Below are 20,784 nucleotides of genomic sequence, written 5' to 3'. Positions count from 1 at the left end.
CTGATTTTTTTTGTTTTTTTAAAAAGTACACTTTTTTGTGCAGTGTTTCTCAATCGCCGGGCCGTGAGTGGCTTATTGTTTCATTTTTGCCCATTTATTCCCCCATTAATCGTGTGTACGGCCTGGCCTTTCAATCACGAAATAGAAATTGACTAGGCCGTGGAATTTCAAATGTTAAGAACCACTGTTTTAGTGTCATTTTGACACAAAATACGACATTCTTTTTTACCTAGAAAGATTTGGTCCCTTGTCACTGTAAATTTTACGTGTTCAGAGAGTTAGGAAATCGTACCGAATTATAGGGATTGGAAATAAAATTCAAAGTAAAAGTTATTACAACATTGCTAAGCAAGGTTTTATCTGTTTATAGATATCATTAAAAGCAGGGTAAATTCTATATTTTGGCCCTTAATTAACTATTTTAGCTAATTAAAACATCCACTCTAATTAATCAAATTGCTCTGTTGATGTATTGTTTCATATAGAAATATGCTAACTTCACCAATTTACAACCGTTTTTGTAAAATAAATATGTATATTTTCAATACGTTTTTATGAGGATTGACCATAGAGGATTAAAGTTCAAGGTATCGATTTATTTGTTTTCAAAAATTCTGAGGGCATCGTATTGGACTATGATCGTAAGGATCGAGGTTCGAACCCCGTTGGTGCACAACGGTGATCGGCTGAAGTTGGTTTCCTGCAGTTTTCTAATTTCAAAGCGCGCTGACGAGCAGGTTTCCCACTTGGAAGACTCTCCAAAGACAGCAAGCAGACTTTCAATGCGACACTCACGTATCACGAAAATTCAAGCATCTGCATTTTTACTTCAAAATACGTGTGTATATGGAGGGCAGATGCCAGCATCAGTATAACACACACAACACTCCCTGTATATAGCAATGCGCTAGAAATTCCCCAGAGGACTGTTTTCGAAATGCAGTTACAGTTAAATAGTACGGTTTCAATTAAAACTGCAGAATTTTCTCAATGCAGCTATTATAAATTTTAACAAAAATCTCAAACTACAATTTATGAATTGATGCAGTTGAATATTGAAAAATAAGGCCGTGATTACAATAAAAGTTTGATAGAGGTTCTTTTATAAAACTTCAAACTGCAACCAATTAGCATATCGGTTACATTCGAGCGATTGCAACCAAAAGGCTTATTGGTTGGTGTTTTTTTTTCAAGTTTCGTAAAACATCTTTAATCAAACTTTTATAGTGTATAATACAGAGAGATGTAAATTTTCATTTTCATTCCTGATAATAAAAACATAAATGAAGAGTTGAGATCAATGCTATTGATGCATGTCCAACTCGAAAGTAGTCCGGCTTTTTTAATATTTGATTTCCTTGGCTTCTTATCACTAATCAGAAGAATCCAATTGATGGAACAATTCTAATCACGAAGAATCAAATTCGATTTGTGAAGTTATTGACGTAGCGGAAAACCCCTCTATATTTTCGTATTCCCACAGTGAAATTGCCAATTTCAACATTAACACTTCTATAGGGGAGCATCATGTGCTTGCCTCTCAAATGATGATGATTACGACGTCTATATGCAAAGCCTCATTAATGGTTAATTAGTTGAAATAACAAAAAAAAATGCTATCTAATTGCAGTTTTAGCCTTCAGAGAAAGATTAAACAGCCGAAACTTTTTTCGAAAGAAAACTTGAGTCCATGGATTCCTATTTTCTTTTTTTCGGAAGATTATGGTTGATTTTTCTCCCCCTTTTTTTTTTTTAAAGGCGAATAGACCAAGTTTGAAAGCTGCGATTTGTAACCGGAAGTGATGTTGACTTCCTGGCGTCTGTTTTCTGTCAAGACCGACCGCATGTCAGCGGATGGAAAGAAATAAAATGGAAGGAAAAAGAAAAGAAAATTATATAATCAAAATGGGAGGGGACGCCATGAAAACAGTCTACTTCACTAAAGCAACATGATGCATGTTCCATAACAACTCGGTCTGGATTCTCGGTCTGTGACAATCTTCCTAAAGTTTCATGAAAGATGTTGACAAGAGAATCGCTAATTTTTTTTTCCCCCTCCCCTCCATCTTTTCCTCAAAATGTGGTTAAACTTATAAAAAGAACAGTTTTAAGGGGAAGATGTTCTACTTTTCTTTTTCTTCACTTCACGCTTTCGTATTAAAACTACGGTAATTGTTTTTCTTTATTTTCAGTGATATTTCAGAGGGTGCTGCCATTTCGGAAGTAAAAAAAAAAAATGGTTAGCAGCGTGGCCTCTTACATTCTTCACGTGTTTGCTGTTTCTTTGTTATTTCATTATCCAACCCACAGTTCGTTCGTTAGTCATGGAAACAAAAACAGGTCTATTTAAGTCAGTGGCGTTCAAGCTGGGGGGTGTTCGATCACTCGTGGTAATTTGTAGGACTAATCCGAGCACCCCCAGAACTGATTCAAAAATCATTTTTCCATATGAAGTCCAAGACGAGCAACCATATTTTCAAAACACTTCCAGCGTTCTCTATTTAAGTACCAATGTCCGAATTGCTTTTTGGTTTTTTTTTACTCATTGAGAGAAATTATAGAACATTAAGTTGTGCTTGTTTAAATTCAGAATAACGCTTTTTACAAAAAAAAAATGTGAGAATTGTTTTGAGATTCGCTTAGTGTTTTTTTTCCCTTAGTTTTTGGTACTTTTTTACTTTTTGTTACTACTTTTTTAAGTCCCTCAACAGATGATGCCACTGTCTACCGTTAAGGCCCGTTTTCACTCGCGTCAAATAATTTATCAGTTGAGTTAGCTGTCAAGTACGTTTAAAACATATGCAAGCTGACCTCCCCGTTAAAAAGTCTCGCCACATAGAGAAGAGCAACAGGCCTACAACGGTACAAATATTGTCATTGCAATTACGTCAAAGTTAGAAAAATTGATGGCAGATGGCAGCACTATAACAAGCCGCTGTGGTGGTCCAGTGGTCATAGTGACGGTCAGTCGTGGTCGGATGAAGTTGGTTTTCTGTGGTTCCCAACTTCGAGGCGCAAATGCGAGCCGATCTCCCCATCAAAAAATCTCGCCACAGAGAGTAACCGGCTTACAAACAGTACAAGTATTCAGTCATTACACTTCACTTCTGAAATATAGATGGCAGCACTGAAAAATCAAACACAACTTCAGATACGCACTCAGACTGTTCACACACTTACACTTCCAGCACAACTCACTAGGTAGTAAATTGCCATGGTGATAGACCTGGGTTATGCTCTGTTTAAAAAAAAAACCACTATAACAAGCATTACACAGAAACAAAGTTCACGTAAGGTTCACAACACATGCCACTGACCCTTGTCGTCGAGATCAGTGCATGGGTGGAGATACGGGGGAGCGTGGGGGGGCATGCCCCCCCCCCCCAGCGTCAAAGGTGGAGTCGACTGATATAATGTATATACGTATATATGAATTGGCATCATCATCATCATCGTGCCCCCCAGACTTCCAAGTCTATTTCCGCCTATGGATCAGTGTTTGCCAACCTTCGTGGTGGAGTAAGCGAGGACACGGGGGGGGGGAGGGGGGAATGCGGTGTACCCGGACGGTAGTTGTTCGGAGGGGCAACTTACATAGACTTTAGTTAGACACCTAAATTTTTGAAAAATCTTCATCAGTTATTTCTCAAATGACATCACACTTTTGAGCGATACTTTGATTTCGAAGATGTTGAGAAAACTTAAAGGAACGGACAGGGCGTGAGACCATAATACCAGAAACACAAGAATGTGCTCTTTCACAAGGGGTAGGTGTGCAATTTGGTGACCCCCCCCCCCCTCCTCGATAATATTTCTAGAACGGTCAAATAAAGGCAAAGAAAAAGTCTGCTTCTTTCTTTCCTGGCTCTGGAGCACTAGAAACAAATTTGAAATAAATTTCTTAAAAAAAATTCGCCTTGTTACACTTTCTCTTTACAGGATAAGTGTAGATAATGATGACTAATTAGTAAGAGGTGTAATGCGGATCAAGTTGTCTGGAGTAATTTAGAATGGTATAATGATCCTGGACCAAATGTGGGGTCAGTTTGTTTAAAAGCAGCTTTGGTCACAAACATTTTGTATATTTTAAGATGATTCGCGGATTTTTTTTTGTGCTAAAAAGTTAGATTTGTAGCAGTGTCACCTTTTCTAAAGCCCTGTCGCTTCGTCATCATGGGCGGCACATGAGGCTTATTTAAACAAAATGTTACTCTATGTAATAGAGTTGATCAATAAATTAAATAGCAAGATAAAAGTACAAAAATATTATGATAGATAGACAAAGATTATACAACTCAGTGATTCAGACTCTAACATACTGACCATGGCACGTGTAACACGTTTTGAGGCCTGAGAAATTTTAGTCTTTGACGAGGGTCGTACTCCACCAGCTCTCTCAGATGATCGTACTCTTAGTTTCTCATCCTTTCAAAAGTGATCCTCTGATATTTGTTGGATGTAGCTGAGGATGGTTGGAATCTTCGGATCTTTTATAATGTCAGCCCCCCTGATGTACTTTGGGGCACGCACAAGGGTTCTCAGGAGTTTATTCTGTTGACTTTGCAGACGCTGCAGGGCCTATACTGGGGCGGCGTAGGTCACGATAGGTCTAATGATCGATTTAAACAACATGACTTTGTTTTTAAGAGTTAGTCTTGCACTTGGGAATATAATGCGTGACATCATTCCCATGGTTTGGATAGCGTTGGTTCTTACGTGATTTATTTGAGGAACGAAGGATAATGTGGTTTAGAATACATCCCAAATATTTCACTTCCTTCACAAGTCTCATGGCTTCTCTATCTAGGTAGATTGGTGCTCTAGTGAATTCGGTTCTTCTTGTTAGCCAGATGAACCGACACTTGGCATGATTAAGTTCAACAGCATTACCCTCACACCAGTTTTCAACGTCCTCCAGAGTCTCCTGAAGATTTTCTCTGCAGTTTTCAGATTTTCTGTTGGTGATAATTGCATCAGCCGCTAGGAGTCTCACTATTTCCATTTAAAGACCTGATCCTTGGGGAACCGAGGCTCTTATTGGACGATTAGAAGAACAAGTATTTTCATTTTTGACCAGAAAATGTCTGTTGAAGAATAACACGTAGTGGTCAGGAACTATAAATTGTATATTAAAAAGTTTTGGCGTAATTAAAAAAATCCAAAAGTGTAGTTTTTCTAGTGATAGTTGTGGTCTCGATCCTTTTACTATGCATTGAGTTGCCGTGTTGGTTCGCATGTAAATAAGGTCGTGGTCCCTTTCACTTTGAATTTATACAAGACTAGGTTGTCCATTAATTTTTCCAGTGCTTAATTTTTCAGCCTTGCTTTACGAGATGAACAAGAGTTTCAAACTGAGAAATTTTTTGAAATATGGGACGTCTGATACCCATATTACCGGTAATTTTTTTTTCAAATAATTAATGAATATCAGAACATATTTATATAATGGTGAGAGAAAAAAAACAAAGAATTTTCTTAAAAATGAGACTTGTTTTAAAGTCTAGTTTCATTGTCTTTTTTTTTTTAATTTCTGAGAAACATATTGGGTTTTGAAATTAAATTTAAAATGTGTAAATGAGGTGACCATATGTCTCTCGTATTTTTACGTAATTTTCGCCGTCCTGACTTTCTGTAAGCATGTCCTGTTTTTTACGTATTTTCAATAAAGCTCTTGAATTTTCGTTCTTCATTTAAATCTAGGATTAAAAGTTCTTATATTTGAATTCAATTTTTTTTTCTTTTGATGATCACAACTATAAATAAGAATATTCATCTCATATATTTGTCATGGTTTAAACAATTTAATTTCATGGAATTCATTTTAATTCACTATATATAGCAATGCTTCATTTTCCGCCACTAGCGATTTTTGAGGTATTTATGCATGATTTGGCAACTTTGCTCACCTTTAGCATAATTTTTGGCAATAATCATCAGAGAGAGAGAGAGTGTCCCGTATTTTCCCACATTTCTAATCCCAGTTTCCTGTATTTTTCTCAAAGGAATATGGTCAGCCTATGTGTAAAGAAAAGGAAAAGAATACCAAAAATTGTGGTGCTGCCATCTGGAAATATTTATGAAAAATAAAAAGATTTTGAAATTTCTATTTTCAAAATGACATAATGGGTTTTAAAATAAGATAAGAATATTTTTTCATTTGCTTTTGATTGTGTTTATTAAGCAGAGGAGTTGTTGAGGCTTGTTTCAATAAATCATAACACATTATTTGATTGGGCTGATTTTCAACTTGTTGTCTTATGTGTCAAGAGATGGCAGCACCATTGGCTTTGCGGATAAAAAGAAAATGAAATGTTTCAAGTAGGGTTACAGATTCGCAAATTGAGAAAGGATGACGCCTGCACACGCACCCTTATAGTGACGTCATTTATCTCAATTTTCCTAATAATAGCGCAACTATTCCGATCAATAAAACTGGCCATAACAATAATTTTTGTCCAACTCTAACACAGAACCGCTAAAAAAAGCAGAAACAGAAAAAATTCTGGGAATGTCGATGGCTTTTGGTGAATGCGTGCGGGAAAAAAACTCAAAAACACTCATACCAATGAAAAAAAAGGGTTCAAATTGAAGAAAAAAAATTTCCCCAGGAAAAAAGGGGAAAAAAATTCCGGAAACCTGAAAAGGACAAAGGGGCGAATTTTCCAAAGCGTAGGAGGACGCTTGAAATGAAATAAAAAAAAGAACGGTTGGTAACCCTATTTTAAGTGAACAAAGAATTAGTTACCCTCTAGGCCACAACTACAAACAAAACTTAACTCCATTGTCCTGGGCCAGTTTCCATTTTTGTGTACCCCGCTCAGTGTTCTTCCTGGTCCAGCACCCGGGAACCAGACCACCCCCTTCCCCAGCCTTAGTTGCGATCCTGGATGCAACTAAGACCCGCTTACAATTTATTTAATTCTTACATAACCGTAATTCTAATACACCTCAATTGTTGTGTCATATTTATTAATGAACAAGTACAGTATTACTTAGATATTCTCACAATCCCATACATCCCGTATTTCGAGGAATTGTAACACAACGCTTTTTTATCTAATGTTTCGTTTTTTTTTTCATAGTAAGAACAGATTCTAAATCGTTTATAACTTCTTAACCCTTTGCGGCCCAGAGGTTTTTTCGGCACTTCTCGTTGGTATAGTTCGTACTTTATATTACCCCCCCCCCCCCCCTCACGCAATGAGGAAGTTTGCCCCTTTGCAATTTTTATATAGATTATCACCGGTAGCACAACGATATCGTATCGATACCGGTTCAACGTCGGAAAGTCAAATGAATATCGGAAAGAAGTCGGAAATTTTCGAGAGGTCGGACTCCGAAATGTCTTCTTTTTTCTCTAAAATATTGTTACTCATTTTCACAGCATTTTGTTTCGAAGGGGAATATTTGTACGATAATTGGTTCCTTTTGAAATAATCGAAATTTCTCTACATCGAACTACGTCGAACGGTTTCGAAATCTCTACGTCGTTCTCTATCGGTGTGCTGCTGGGGTATGATGCTAAGAAGCAGTACCATCTTAACGCATGGGCCCACCAGGGCACGGACTGGAGGGCCTCAAAGAAAAAAAAATAAGAACAGGTTGAAATTCTCGTCAGTTTGCCAGGTAGAGCCTCAGAAAAAATAACTTGGTCCGGGAGCTCATGATGCTCTTAAGACTCCCCCTGCCTTAAATGCTTGTGGATTTGTAGCTTTAATAATGACACACTTGCACTTAATAATGACATAACTTGCGCGTACTATAACGTACGCGCAAGTTATGCAATACATAAATTGCATATTTTTTTTTTTTATCACCCATAGAAAAACAGCACTTTCTACATGAGAGGCATGTGGATTGTAGGGCTACAGCTGATTGAATCTTTTTTTTTCCCCATATATCTCACGCTGTATATTCATTGATTAGGGTGACCATACGTCTTGTATATCCCGGGACAGTCCCGGTATTTTCTATTTTTCTGGCCATCCCGACTTTTTGGCAAAAGTGTCCCGGTTTTTCCCGTTTTTTACGCGAGCCCTACTTGAATTTTTATTCTTTATTGAAGTCAAAGAAAATTATTTTTCAACTCATAAATTACATTACGATAATTAAAAGTATGAATAAGAATATTAATCTCCCACATTTGTCTCGGCGAACGTTTATTTCTCGTGGAATTCATTTTAATCCACTGCAATTTGCAGTAATGCTTTATTTCCCGCCATATTGTTTTTCCCGTAATTTCAGCAAGATTTGGCAACTATGTTCAGTTTTGACGACATTTTTGGCGATAATTGGCTATGTCCCGTATTTTCCCGTATTTGGAATCCCAATTTCCCGTATTTCTCTCGAGGAAATAAGGTCAGCCTATCACTGATGATGTAATAACGGGAAACCACACACACACACACAGCACTCAAGCTAACCATTGTCAGAATTTCAAATTTTTCATTTAAGTTTTTCACTTTCAGAAATAAATAACAATCTTTTAGAAACATTTTCACTAGAAAAACCTTAAGGAGGAGTTTATACAACTTTTATTTAACATGTGCAATTTATATTTTGTTCCGATACGAGAAATGACACCGCAAAAGTATTTTCCAGAAAACAAGGAAAAAAAGACGCGAATACCGAGGGCCGACTTTAATGTATATGTTACTGCCAAAGCCCGAAATGCGGCCAATTCGCAAATTGGCCAATAGTTTTGACCAAAGTCCGAATCGCAGAAATGATTCGGACTTTGGCCAGCCATTTCACGAACTAGCCGGCGATCCCTGGCCAAATGCTGCTCGATGTGTGACGGCCTGGTAGGAGCCAAATCCATTTTTTTTTAAATCGCCAACGTGTGATACGTGTCTATAGTAACTGTATTGTATTATAGCTCCATATGACGAGAAAGAAAAAAGGAAATTTAAGAGAAAAAACTATAAAAAATAATTACATAAACATAGTTTTTTGTGTCAAATTTTGGGGAAAAAATGAATTCCTCATCGTGACCGCGGTTTGATGGGTTGCCATAACTAATGTGGGCATAACTATCACGAAAAAATACACCAACTTGACGATGATCCCGAAACATGTCTTTTGTTATCGGACTTTGGCCAGGGATCACCGGCAACTTCGCGAACAGGCCGGGTCAATACTTAACGCAATTGTCCAATTCGCGAAGTATCCGGCCCCGTCGCGAATTGGCCAATTTCGGGCTTTGGCAGTAATATATACATGCTGCCATCTAGCGTTGTAATATTGGCAATTTGGTTTCGAAGTCATTATTCTGCCGACAGATGGCCCCCACAGTTTGATTCGATAATTTTGTGGTCAGTAGGTTTTTTCCCCCATAAAAATGCTCACATCTAATATTCTTGGAAACTTTCGTTCATTGATTGAATGCGTAACTGAGTTTCATCTGAAAGCGTAGATCATGACGCGATCAACTGTTATCCCGACCGTCAATCAATACGTCCCGCGCCCGTGGGAGCAAAAACATGATAATTGAAATGCTTATCTCAACATTAAATGACGACACTATATCGATCCCCAAAACTCAAACTTCCTGTGTTTGTCGTTTTACGTTTGCTTATCTTTCCAACAATTTACGTTCTCTTTTATAGTTCCCTTTGTTTGTCGTGGATTCTCAAACAAACAAGAGACAGCCTCGTCGATAAGAGAAAATGCATTATCATCTTATAAAGCGAGGGTCTTTCCCCCCCCCCCCCCCCAAAGAAGCGTCCTCACACGTCACGCAATGAATTTCTAGTCTTTCTTTTACATCAATTACGTCGCGAACAAGACCGCGCTGACGCATATCCAGTATTATTGCACCGACGACGCGACAAGTGCTATATTTGTCACAGCCATCAAATGGCTTATCTAAAATACCGCGTCTGGCCCTTTTTTTTTTTTTTTTGGATATTCCTGTGATGACGTCACACATAAACGGCATTATTGCTGCGATCGATCGGTGTTACTTTTTCTTAATGGCTGATTCCAACGAATTCGTGAAACATTTCTTGGAATATTATAGTGTAAAAAATATTTCTAATTCATCCACAAATTCTTATCCTTTGAGATAAATTTAATTAATTTCTAAATGAAAAAAATGTATATATCTTTTTTTTTGGCAAATTCATGGCAATTAAATTTGGTTGCAGTTTTCGACAGTATATGTAAATTGGAAGGAAAGTATTTTTAGCAGTTTGGGGGGGGGGGGGAATTTGAAGATTCACTTTGCCCTGGGGGAGGGAGCTTATGATGTTGCTAAGCATGGCCCTCCCGTAAGGGCCGGGCTGACATGGCTCTAGGAAGGAGTGCGAAGAGAATTCTTGTCTTTTTTTTTTTTCACTTTTGTGGGGCCCATGAAAACTGGTCTGTGGATCCGCGAAAAATCCCAGCTCGGGGCCCTTGCTGTTATGACGGCCTTGGAGATGTGGATTGTGGTAAATTTGGAGGTGTGTGTAAACATGTAAATTCTGGTTTAAAAAAATAACAAAATTTTTGTTTCTTAATTTGTTTCTATTCCTAAGGAATAGACTATGAATATGACCATATTTTAGCATTTCAAATTGAAATGTATTTTTTTTTCATTTCAATTTGAAATTTCGCTAATTTTTTTCAAATATTCAGAATTGCTTTTTAGTACATATTTAGTTATCATTTTTTAATAAATATGTGTTTGTATAATGTAAATAAACACTATCTAAGAGTGGAAATTGAATTTTGTATTTGAAGATTGTGGTGCTTACGTCAAGCTTACGAATATATTCTATGAAATAATTTTTGTAATTTTAATTATTTATAATTAAGTTATATTTTACAAAAAATTATTAGTATTATTATTTTTTTATTTACCTCTCTCTCTCGTTTTCATAAGTTTCTTCGAAAAAAATTTTTATCGCCCGAGAAACATGTCAAAATTTCGACTTAATTTTTTCTTATTTGGAGCGAGAGAGAGAGAGAGAGGAAGTTGCTTATCATCGGTTGCAATATTGTTCGTCTTTTAGTACGTATATTGCACTCTGAAACGGATGTTGATAAACCGCACCAACGGAAGTTCAAACGCAACATGGATGAAACAAGCTCAAGAACGCTATCTCACTGTCTGTTATTTAATGAATGAATATGTTCTTATTTTTACATGTTAAATTATTACAGTACCTGCTAATCTTTCAAGTATCGAACGCATGATTGGTTATATCATGCCTTGAAACAAATTCGAGAAGGTGTCTGCGATTTCGATATTGCTAGGGTGACTGGACATCTCCCCTGGTTTGACACACGGGCCGCCTTTACTAGGCCACCACTTATTAGAGATCCACCACTTACCCCACACTAGAGATCTCTAGTGTAGGGTTGACTAGACGCGGGTAAGAGTCAGGGCCCTTTTAACAGTATCATGGACTCTGTAGCAAAGTAATGTTCTGGGCCGTCTACCCAGCTGGAAATATATGCACCCGCCTATCGTTTTACATATTTCACTACAGAAAATTTAAATAACCATGATTGCATTATCATCAGCAGGTTCCCCCTATATACTCGAGGGCCCATACGTAAAGACGGCCTTAAGTCCAGTGCGCAAACAATTGTGGGGCTACTTCGTGGGACGAATAGGTTTCACTTATTCGTTACTACTATTATGTGGAAGAAACCTTTTTCATAGTTGAAGTGTCTCAGTTTGTTTTGTTTGGAAAAAAAATTCACAAATTTATCAATATTTTGTTTATTTCTAAGCGAGTATGCTATGCATACTGTTTATGCGAGGGCTTACCCACTCCCCCCCCCCACACCATCTTTGAAGACCCGGACACACCCTGCTTCCCATCTCGGAGAGATATTGAAGCGTCCCCGAAGGACGGGTGTATCCCACCACCACAAAACGTGGGTCCTGGTGCCACCCACATTTCCCTAAGGATTGCTCTGGTGTTGTCCAAAGATTCCAGGTGCCCCGGGTCAGGGATTGGTGATATTTAGTAAAAGTTGATTGACATTTTGCCAGGACCCACACGTCTAGGAGGGGCTGATAAGGCTCCAGCACAGGGTACTCGGCATAAATTGTAATATCCATATTTTTGGACTATAAATTTACTGTAGAGGGTCCCCGTGAAAAATCTCCTGGTTTATAGAATAGTAGTTCCAACCTTTCATATACCTCTTAATACCCCTTAATTTGCCTAGAGCGTGTGCGTACCCTTTAAATTGTATAAGAGGCTTGCGTATCCAAAAAAATTTGTAAATGGCTTGCGTACCTCCTAATTAGGGACCACCTTTGAAGACCGGGCACACCCCGCTTCCCATCTCAGAGAGATATTGAAGCGTTCCCGAAGGATAGGTGTGTCCGGAAAGTTTTATTAAAAACAACATAACATGACCACCTCAGACGAGGAACCTCTAGCTAGGGACCCCGCGGTGGGATGTGGAGTTAATCTTGTGGGTTCCCTAGACCAGAGGTTCTCAACCTTTCCTGACTCGCGGAGCCCTTTTTCAGTGAATAATTTCTCTGGCGGAACCTCGGTTTAACTCGAGGAGCACTTTTTAGTATATTATTTATATGGCGGTACCCTTTAGGCCTCTTTTTTTGTTTGTTCATCAAATTTATTGATTTATTTTATTGTTCTCCAGTGGCTGCTCTCCGCGGAGCACCGATTGAGAACCGCTGCCCTAGACAAATCTTTCACGCAAAGAAAAGGAGATAAGTATGTGAACTCTCTCGCGCATGCTCCGTAATCATGCATCAATGCACGCACGACATGTAAAACATGTTTCGGAAAGATGGGAGATCGCAGAATGTACCTCAGCAATTTTCAAGCTGAGCCTACGCCCTGAAAATAATTCATTTTTCGTATTTTTGCACTATGATGTCTGGTGTTATAATGACCGGCTATCGGTCATCATTTCAACGTACGTTCGTGACTATCATCATTTTATTCTTTCTTTCGAAAGATTATTTACATTGATTGTAAAAACTATTCGATGTTTCGGGAAAAATATGTGCATCGATTCCATTTTCGAGCGGAAATTCGCTTTGGCGAGTCGATTCCAGTGGAGACATGATCTCGAACGAATCCTGGTCGATAGGTAACGTCGAAATTTTTTTTTCCTTTGAGATTTTCTGTGGAGAATATATGATCGTGCTTTAGTTAATATATCTTCAAGTAAAATTAATTAGCTATTAATTTTTAGAAGTCCGTTTCAGTGGAAAATCGATGACCATAGGGCAGGTGCGGATCCAGGCAGCACCTCCTAGAGGTTCTAGGAAGTTGTATCTAGGAGGTAATGATCCAGGACGATATGACGGGACGAGCGAATTGTCGTTTGATCGTCCCGTATTTTACATGACAAACATTTCCCATTTTAATTGGTTCTTGAGAGTGACGGTAGTTCCCATCGCCCCCCCCCCTCACCCTCTGGATCCGCACCTGAGCGAAGGCGGACATCCTCAGATTCGAATGGAGCAGGGAGGCAGACATCTTCAGCTAGAAATGAGCCGAGGCAGATATCTTCAGCTGCAAATGAAGCCGAAAGAGATATCATCAGCTGCGGATGGAGCGGGGACAGATATCTTCTGTTGCGGATGAAGCCCAAGTAGACATTTCCATCTGCGGATGAAGCCGACGGAGACATCTTCAGCTGCGAACGGAGTGGTGACAGTTTTTCAGCCGCGAATGGAGTGGTGATAGGCATCTTCAGCTGCAGATGAAGCCGAGGCACATATCTTCAGCTGCGGCTGAAGCTGGCGCAGATATCTTTAGCTGTGACTGGAGCGGAGGCAAACATCATTCGGCTGCGAATGGAGGGTTTTTCTCCGAACTTCATCTCTGTTTGACGTCCTGAGTCTTTCGTACTTAGTAAGAGCTGGTCTCACCGTGGACGAGAAATAAACGTTCCTACGCAGAGTAAGTTAGTCCTTACCGTTCTTTGAACTCATCAGAACGGTCCGGGAGATCACGCGAGAGCGTAATTATTTACACCGAAAGAAGAAGTCTCGATTATAAAACACAAGCGTTTAAACATGCGTTATTATTATCTCATTCACTGCTTATTTTTAAATGCATTTGCGTGAACGAGGAGGATTCTCTGGTTGGCTGTGTGTGCGGTTTCCCGCAGCGGAATCATAATGGTATGCGGTTGATGAGGCAAAGCGCGATGCGTTATTACCGAGAGTAGTATGTTTTTATTTCTTTTGCCGTCATCTAATGACCAAGGTTACAGCCGGTCATGCCTTAATTGATATCTACAGCTGTGGTTTTTTTTATTTTTTATCCGTCCGCGTGTGAATGTGTATGTACAAAGGCTAAATCATGGGCGTATGTGTTTTATTTATTTATTTCTCTGCTTCCGGTGATGCTTAGCGCTGAAGGACACGTTCTCGGAAGCGGATGCGGAAGGACGCGGATTCATCGACTGCAGCAACGTCGTGCCAGTGGTCAGGAAAGCTCTCGGCATCGCCATCAACAACGCCGAGAAACAGCGCATACTCAACAAGGCCGAACTCTTGGCCAGCAAAGGTAAGTCTCTGTTTTCTTCGCTGAGGGTTTTGTTAAGGCGACTGCCATCTGGGGGTGTACGTTGGATTTAACGCCGCCCTAAAGGGGCCCTGGTGTGACTCAACGATTTCGGGGTACCAACAATGTTTAGGATCTCCTTTGCAGAATTATTATTAGTTTTATAAATTCTGGAATTATTTCTTTCATTGGTTCTAAATTTCATTTATTTATTACATTATTTAAAAATTCATTAAGTCAAACAGTATTTTCGTCATCAATTCTGAAATTATTTCATTATATGTAGGCATAGCACTTGAGGATCTACCACTGGCTGGGGCCAGTTTTGTGTGTGTGTGTGTGTGTTTTGAAATTTAATTAATTCTGGAATTATTTCATTCATTAGTTTTGAAATTTAATTAATTCTGGAATTGTTTCTTTCATTAATTCTGAAATTATTTCTCTCATTAATTCTGAAATTATTTCTCTCATTAATTATGAAATTATTTCTCTCATTAATTCTGAAATTATTTCTCTCATTAATTCTGAAATTATTTCTCTCATTAATTTTGAAATTATTTCTTTCATTAGTTCTGAATTTTCATAAATTCTGAAATTTCATCATTCTGGAATTGTTTCTTTCATTAATTCTGAAATTTCATAAATTCTGAAATTTCATCATTCTGGAATTGTTTCTTTCATTAATTCTGAAATTATTTCTCTCATTAATTCTGAAATTATTTCTCTCATTAATTCTGAAATTATTTCTCTCATTAATTCTGAAATTATTTCTCTCATTAATTCTGAAATTATTTCTCTCATTAATTCTGAAATTATTTCTTTCATTAGTTCTGAATTTTCATAAATTCTGAAATTTCATCATTCTGGAATTATTTCTTTCATTAATTTTGAAATTATTTCTTTCATTAATTCTGAAATTATTTCTCTCATTAATTCTGAAATTATTTCTTTCATTAATTCTGAAATTATTTCTTTCATTAATTCTGAATTTGCATTGGTGCTCTGGAATTATTTTTTCAATTATTTTAGTTCATCAATTCAAAAATTTTCATTAGTTTCGGAAATCTTTTTTCATTAGTTTTCTCTCTCAATATTTTAAAAATTAACTTCAATGCTAAATTTTCATGAATTTTTGTGTTGATTTTGCATTTAATTGTGTGTTTAAAATCTTTTGCATGGAAATTTCTCAGCATCCCTGTGTTTTCTAAAATAAGGGATGCCCAATTTCCTTCACCCCAAAATGTATAAAATCATGGGGCAATGGGGGTTCCAAAAATGATTGGTGTCCTGAAATTGTTGAGACGCACCTGGCCACCGCATATACTGCAACTGGTGTTGACCTGTCCCCAGGGCCGCCCTTATCAGGGCCAGGTGCGAAAATAATTTTTCATATATACCATTTCATTCATTTTGAAGGGGTGGGGGAGGGGAATCGGCATCCATAGATTCATGCATTATCACAGGATATTCCGGAATGCTGAAAAAACATCCACTCGAAAAAAAAAAAAAACTATAGATACAATTAAATGTAAATTAACTCAAAAATTAATGAAAATTCAGAACAAAAGAAAATTTTAAACTGATGAAAGAAATTATTTCAAAACTAGGGCCTATATATAATCTGTGAACTAATGATAATTTAAAATTCATGAACTAAAAATGAAAAATAATTCTAGCATCCACCAATGAAAATTCAGGATTAGTCAAAGAAAAAAATCTCAAAATTGATGAAAATTCAAAACTAATGAAAGAAAAAACAAATCTCAAAATTAATCGAAGTTCAAGAAAGAAAAAAATTTCAAAATTGATCGAAATCCAGAATTAATAACAGAAAGATCCTAGAGAATTTTGATCACAATTCAGAAAAAATTATTCCAGAATCGATAAAAATGCAGAATTAATGAGCGAAATTATTCCAGAATCGATAAAAATTCAGAATTAATTCCAGAATGAGTGGATATTAAGAATTTACGAAAGAACTATTTCCAGAAATGATGAAAATTCCAGAATAAAATCAGAAGCCCCACAAAAAAAAGTATTTTTTTTTTATACATTTATATATTTTTTTACTTCTACTACCGTGAGTGAGGGACCTTCCGAATCGCGGGGCCCGGTACGAACTCACCTGTCGCACATCCCTGAAGGTGGATCTGCCTGGCCCCGAGTGACCCGGCGCCCCGCATCTGCTAAAGCAATGTGTGGTTCCCAACCTTTTTTTCCTTCCCGCACCCCCAGAGCAATGCGACTTAACCTTCTCGCACCCCCTTGGAAAATACGTTTTTTTATCTGTAAGAAAATTCCTGTTCTTTTTTCTGTAATTGATTACATTAATTACCCAATATTTAATTTCTATGAATTATTTTACTTATTGTTTAATGTCTTTTCGTCTATGGATTAATATTGAATTTTGGATTTTTTTTTTAAATGGTAATTCAAAAACTAAACTAAAAAAAACGTACTATTTTTTAAATATTCTTTTGAGATTTCGAAAAAAAGATTCACATTTTGAATCTCGCTTATTGATATTCCAGCCGCAAAAACTATAAATTAATGCTTCTTTGACCCTTGACTGAATTTTTTGACGTTCTTCCTGAGTCATGTGTGTTCACGACAGTATCAAATCTAAGCACAACATGCTTATAACACGAGGTACTAATGTAAATAAACCAGGAATTAGTTTAGGTGAGTAATGGTATTTTTTTCTCAACCGAAATGGAAAACAAGCAGGACCGCTAGTTAATCGAAAGAGAAACTATTACAATGCAAATTTTGCTTGACATATTTCTGCAAGCAAAGACCGAGATAAGGTGTCGAAATATTGGTATGATCCATATTTTTTTTAGGGATTGAAAAATTAAATTTTTATCATAATTTAAATTTTCCATTATTTAAAATTTTTTAATTTGTTTTTCATCTCGCAAACCCCCAAAAATGCTCTCCCGCACCCCCGGTTGGGAACCACTGTGCTGAAGGGTATCTCTGCTAGAAAAAAAATGTGGATTTCGATACACTAGCTCGGTTTCAGTTCCACGGTCGAGTCGGTATTTAAAGGAAGGTGAAAAGCCTCTCCTTTCTCAGTCCTTTAATGAGAATCCTCTCAAGAGTTTAAAAAAGAGAAAAATCCTACAATATCGTATCTTGTTCTCCATTAACTCTCTTGTTGAGTATCGCGAATAGTAAAGTATCCCTGCAATTTCAGCTCCGTAATTATTCGGTGGCCCAGAAGGGGTTTCGGAACAGGTTCGCCCCATTCATTCGACCAGTTATGCACTTTCTTTGGGAGTGGGAATTTCTTTCTTATGATGGGGGTAAGGACAGTCATTTATTTCCTTAGGCCTGAAATGAAATACATAAAATTGCTGCTGCTGCGGTCAGAAGTCGCTCTCTCTCCCTGTTTCTTCGGACGTTTATTAAACGAGAAAAACCTGTAAACCGGTCGAGAGGTTTTTTTTTAATTCTCCTGCCTGGTTTATTACTCGTTTGGAATGTTGTGTGAGAAGCGAAAATATGAATGGCCCCTAAAAGAAAGAGAGAGGGAGAGAGAGAAAGATGAAAACTTTCTATGGTAGAGAAAGCTTTGCTTTTTTTTTTCTTTTGGTCACTTGATTTAAAAAATGCAAAAAAACCTTTAACGTTGATTTTTTTTTTTTTAACTTCTAAAATTAATAGTATAGCCAGTGGCGTATTTACGGAGGGGGAGCTATAGCCCCAGGGCGGCAAGTTCAGAGGGGCTGCAAATTTGAGGAATGTGTGGCCAAGAACAACAGTTGAATGGGACAAGCGCGGCGAAATTTGTATAGCCCTCAATAAATCCACCTCTGCCCAGACAGCGAGGGGCTAGGTTAGTGAATGACCAAAAGAGTGACCTAGAGCAAGGGTGCTCAACCTGTCAGAGAGTGCGGGCCGCTTCATTGGTTTCAAAACGTGTCGCGGGCTGCTTAAGTGATTTGAAACTGCACCGTGGGTTACTTAAGTGGTTCGTAAATGTGTCACGTGCTGCTTAAGTGATCTGTAAATGTGTCACGCGCTGCGTGAGTGATCTAGAACTGTGTCGCGCCTCTAAAGTGATCTGATACAGCGCCCCATGTCACGTAAGTGATCTGTAAATGTACCACTGGTCACTTAAGTGATATGGGAAAAATGTGCAGCTTAGTTCATTTTTATTACTTAGTACTTTTAAAAATTCGGAATTTCTCCCTGGCTCGCGTGTCCGTAGAGAAACGTTGAAACACATCCTTTTCAATATAGGTCGGGGGGGGGGGCCCTAACCAGTGCCGTCCTAACGCATGGACCCACAGAGGCACTGCCCAGGGGCTGAAAGAGGATGGGGGGGCTCATGGAAATGGGATCTTGAAATTTTCAAGAGTAAGCATGTAAATTGGTAGGCAGACATTCCTAGCCAGGTGGGGCCTCAGAAAAACCACTTTGCCCATGGCCATGATGTTCTTAAGACGTCCCTGGGGGCTGACGATTTGATAGTTCTTGTTCTAAATTTATAACGTAAAAATGAAAACAAATATATACCATAAGGTTGATCCCCTGAGCTAAAGCCCTGCTCACCTTATTGGGATAGTGGTCGTGATTGCAATCATTCAACGTTTTCGGAACTTCTCCTTCCCACATCGAATCAACACTCCTTGGGTAAGGAGTGAATTTCGTGATTAACGAATCATTGAAGAAATATGAGCAAACTGGGCAATTCTTGACAGTTAATAATGATTTGATATTATCACGGATTTAAAATCTTATCAGTTTGTGAAGCATCCCTTATTATCACCAAGATAAAAGTTTCGGAGGGAAGGAAAGGTTAAAGGGTAATACGTTTTTTACATACCCTTTTTCTTTCTTTCTCTTACGAACTTTTGATAGGTTTTTACTTCAAGAGCCGGAACTGAGAATTCTCCCATTCCATTCTCTCGTGTTTACGCTCTGATCCTTTACTTTATCGCAATTCCACAAACATCCGTGAATTTAATTAGCACGAAATGTGAAAATGGAAAAATTTGTAGACGTGAAATTTTGAGATTTATCATGATGGATGTACTAGTACATTCGGGTGCGGCTCTTGGGCCATGCAACACCCGTGCAGCCACACGTAACGCCGCTCTAGGAAGGGCGCCAAATACAAGTTAAAAGAGCGAAAAAAACCAGATTTAAAAAAAGTGATCGGACGTTCTTCTAAAAGCCTGGCATAAGGGCCAGGTCCCAAGATATGGCCACCAATAGTAGGGCCGTACTGTACCTTCTCGGGGGGCCCCGGCGCAGATGTTTTCTTGAGGTCAAGAAAACATCGTTATTCAAAATAAGTATACATTTTTTATGGGCTCACCATTCGGTTCGGAGCACTAGAGCAGTGCCCCAGTTTCCCCCAGCCAAGTTACGGGCCTAACCAGTAATGTATACAGAATTTTTAGGCGAATATGGTCATGGCCGCAAAAGCAGGGCCGTCTTAATAGAATTGTAGCCCCCCCCCCCCCCCCCCCCGGCTAGAGTGATTTTTCTGAGGCCCTTCACCTGCTAGAAATATCTCTGCTTCCCAATTTACATACTAAGTGTCGAAAATTTGCCCAGATCTCATTTTCATGAGGCCCTTTCTGCATTTTAGGCCCCTCAATGCACTGGTCCATGCGTTTTAGACGGCAATGCCCACAAAGTTAACAGGACTCCAGCTCGGGGGGGTCCTGGGATGAATCCTACCTTTTTCTTTTTGTTGTTTTTTTCACACTATGGTGGGTCCTTTGTAAAGTTTTATCAGAGGACCACCAAATACCCTAGCCTAACTCCCCCCCCCCCCCATATACTGCAATACGTGGAGGTCATTGATGTGGTCACCCCTTCAAATACTGGAGTGTAAATGCCAAAAAAAAAACATAACCTCAGCTCAGAGAGTTGTGGTATGAGGGAAGGGAGTGGGTCCTTTACCAGTGGGTGGCCACCAGACCCGCGATTGCTCATTCTCATACTCAATATTCTGCACACGTATCAAAAACAAAATTTGAAATTCGAAAGATACAATTGCTGTATCGAAGCCTCTCGTCTACATGCCGCGGAAAAGAGAAGGCGAATCTAATATTCTTAATGAGAGAGTCATCAGTGATTCATCATTTTGCGGTAAATCCTTATTTTCCTAGGAGCAGGTTTTTTTCTGCTCCGCGTGAACTGAATAGAATCATTTCGCGTCGGCAGAAAAGTTCATCTTCATCACGTTGCGCGTTTGTGGTTTTCTATAACGTAGTGTATCAGCTGTTCTGTCATCTGCATATCTTCTCATTCAAGTGTTTGATTTCTA

General features: G+C 38.4%; 1 protein-coding gene across 2 annotated transcripts in view; it reads left to right on the top strand.

Annotated features, from left to right (window-relative positions):
* LOC149090291 (neuronal-specific septin-3-like) overlaps positions 1-20,784 on the top strand; it is a 53,983-nt gene that overhangs the window by 20,544 nt on the left and 12,655 nt on the right. For both annotated transcript variants that reach the window (XM_089233866.1, XM_089233873.1), the window contains exon 3: positions 14,343-14,498. In XM_089233866.1, the coding sequence (XP_089089992.1) occupies positions 14,343-14,498 (156 nt within the window). The remainder of the gene's footprint in view (positions 1-14,342; positions 14,499-20,784) is intronic.

This window comes from Pholcus phalangioides, unplaced genomic scaffold (assembly GCF_987345545.1).
Source record: "Pholcus phalangioides strain wild (caught in Gottingen) unplaced genomic scaffold, Ppha-v1.0 ptg000001l_1, whole genome shotgun sequence".
NCBI lineage: Eukaryota > Metazoa > Arthropoda > Arachnida > Araneae > Pholcidae > Pholcus > Pholcus phalangioides.
Note: the sequence above shows the minus strand (reverse complement) of the source record. Positions and strands in the feature narration are given on the sequence as shown.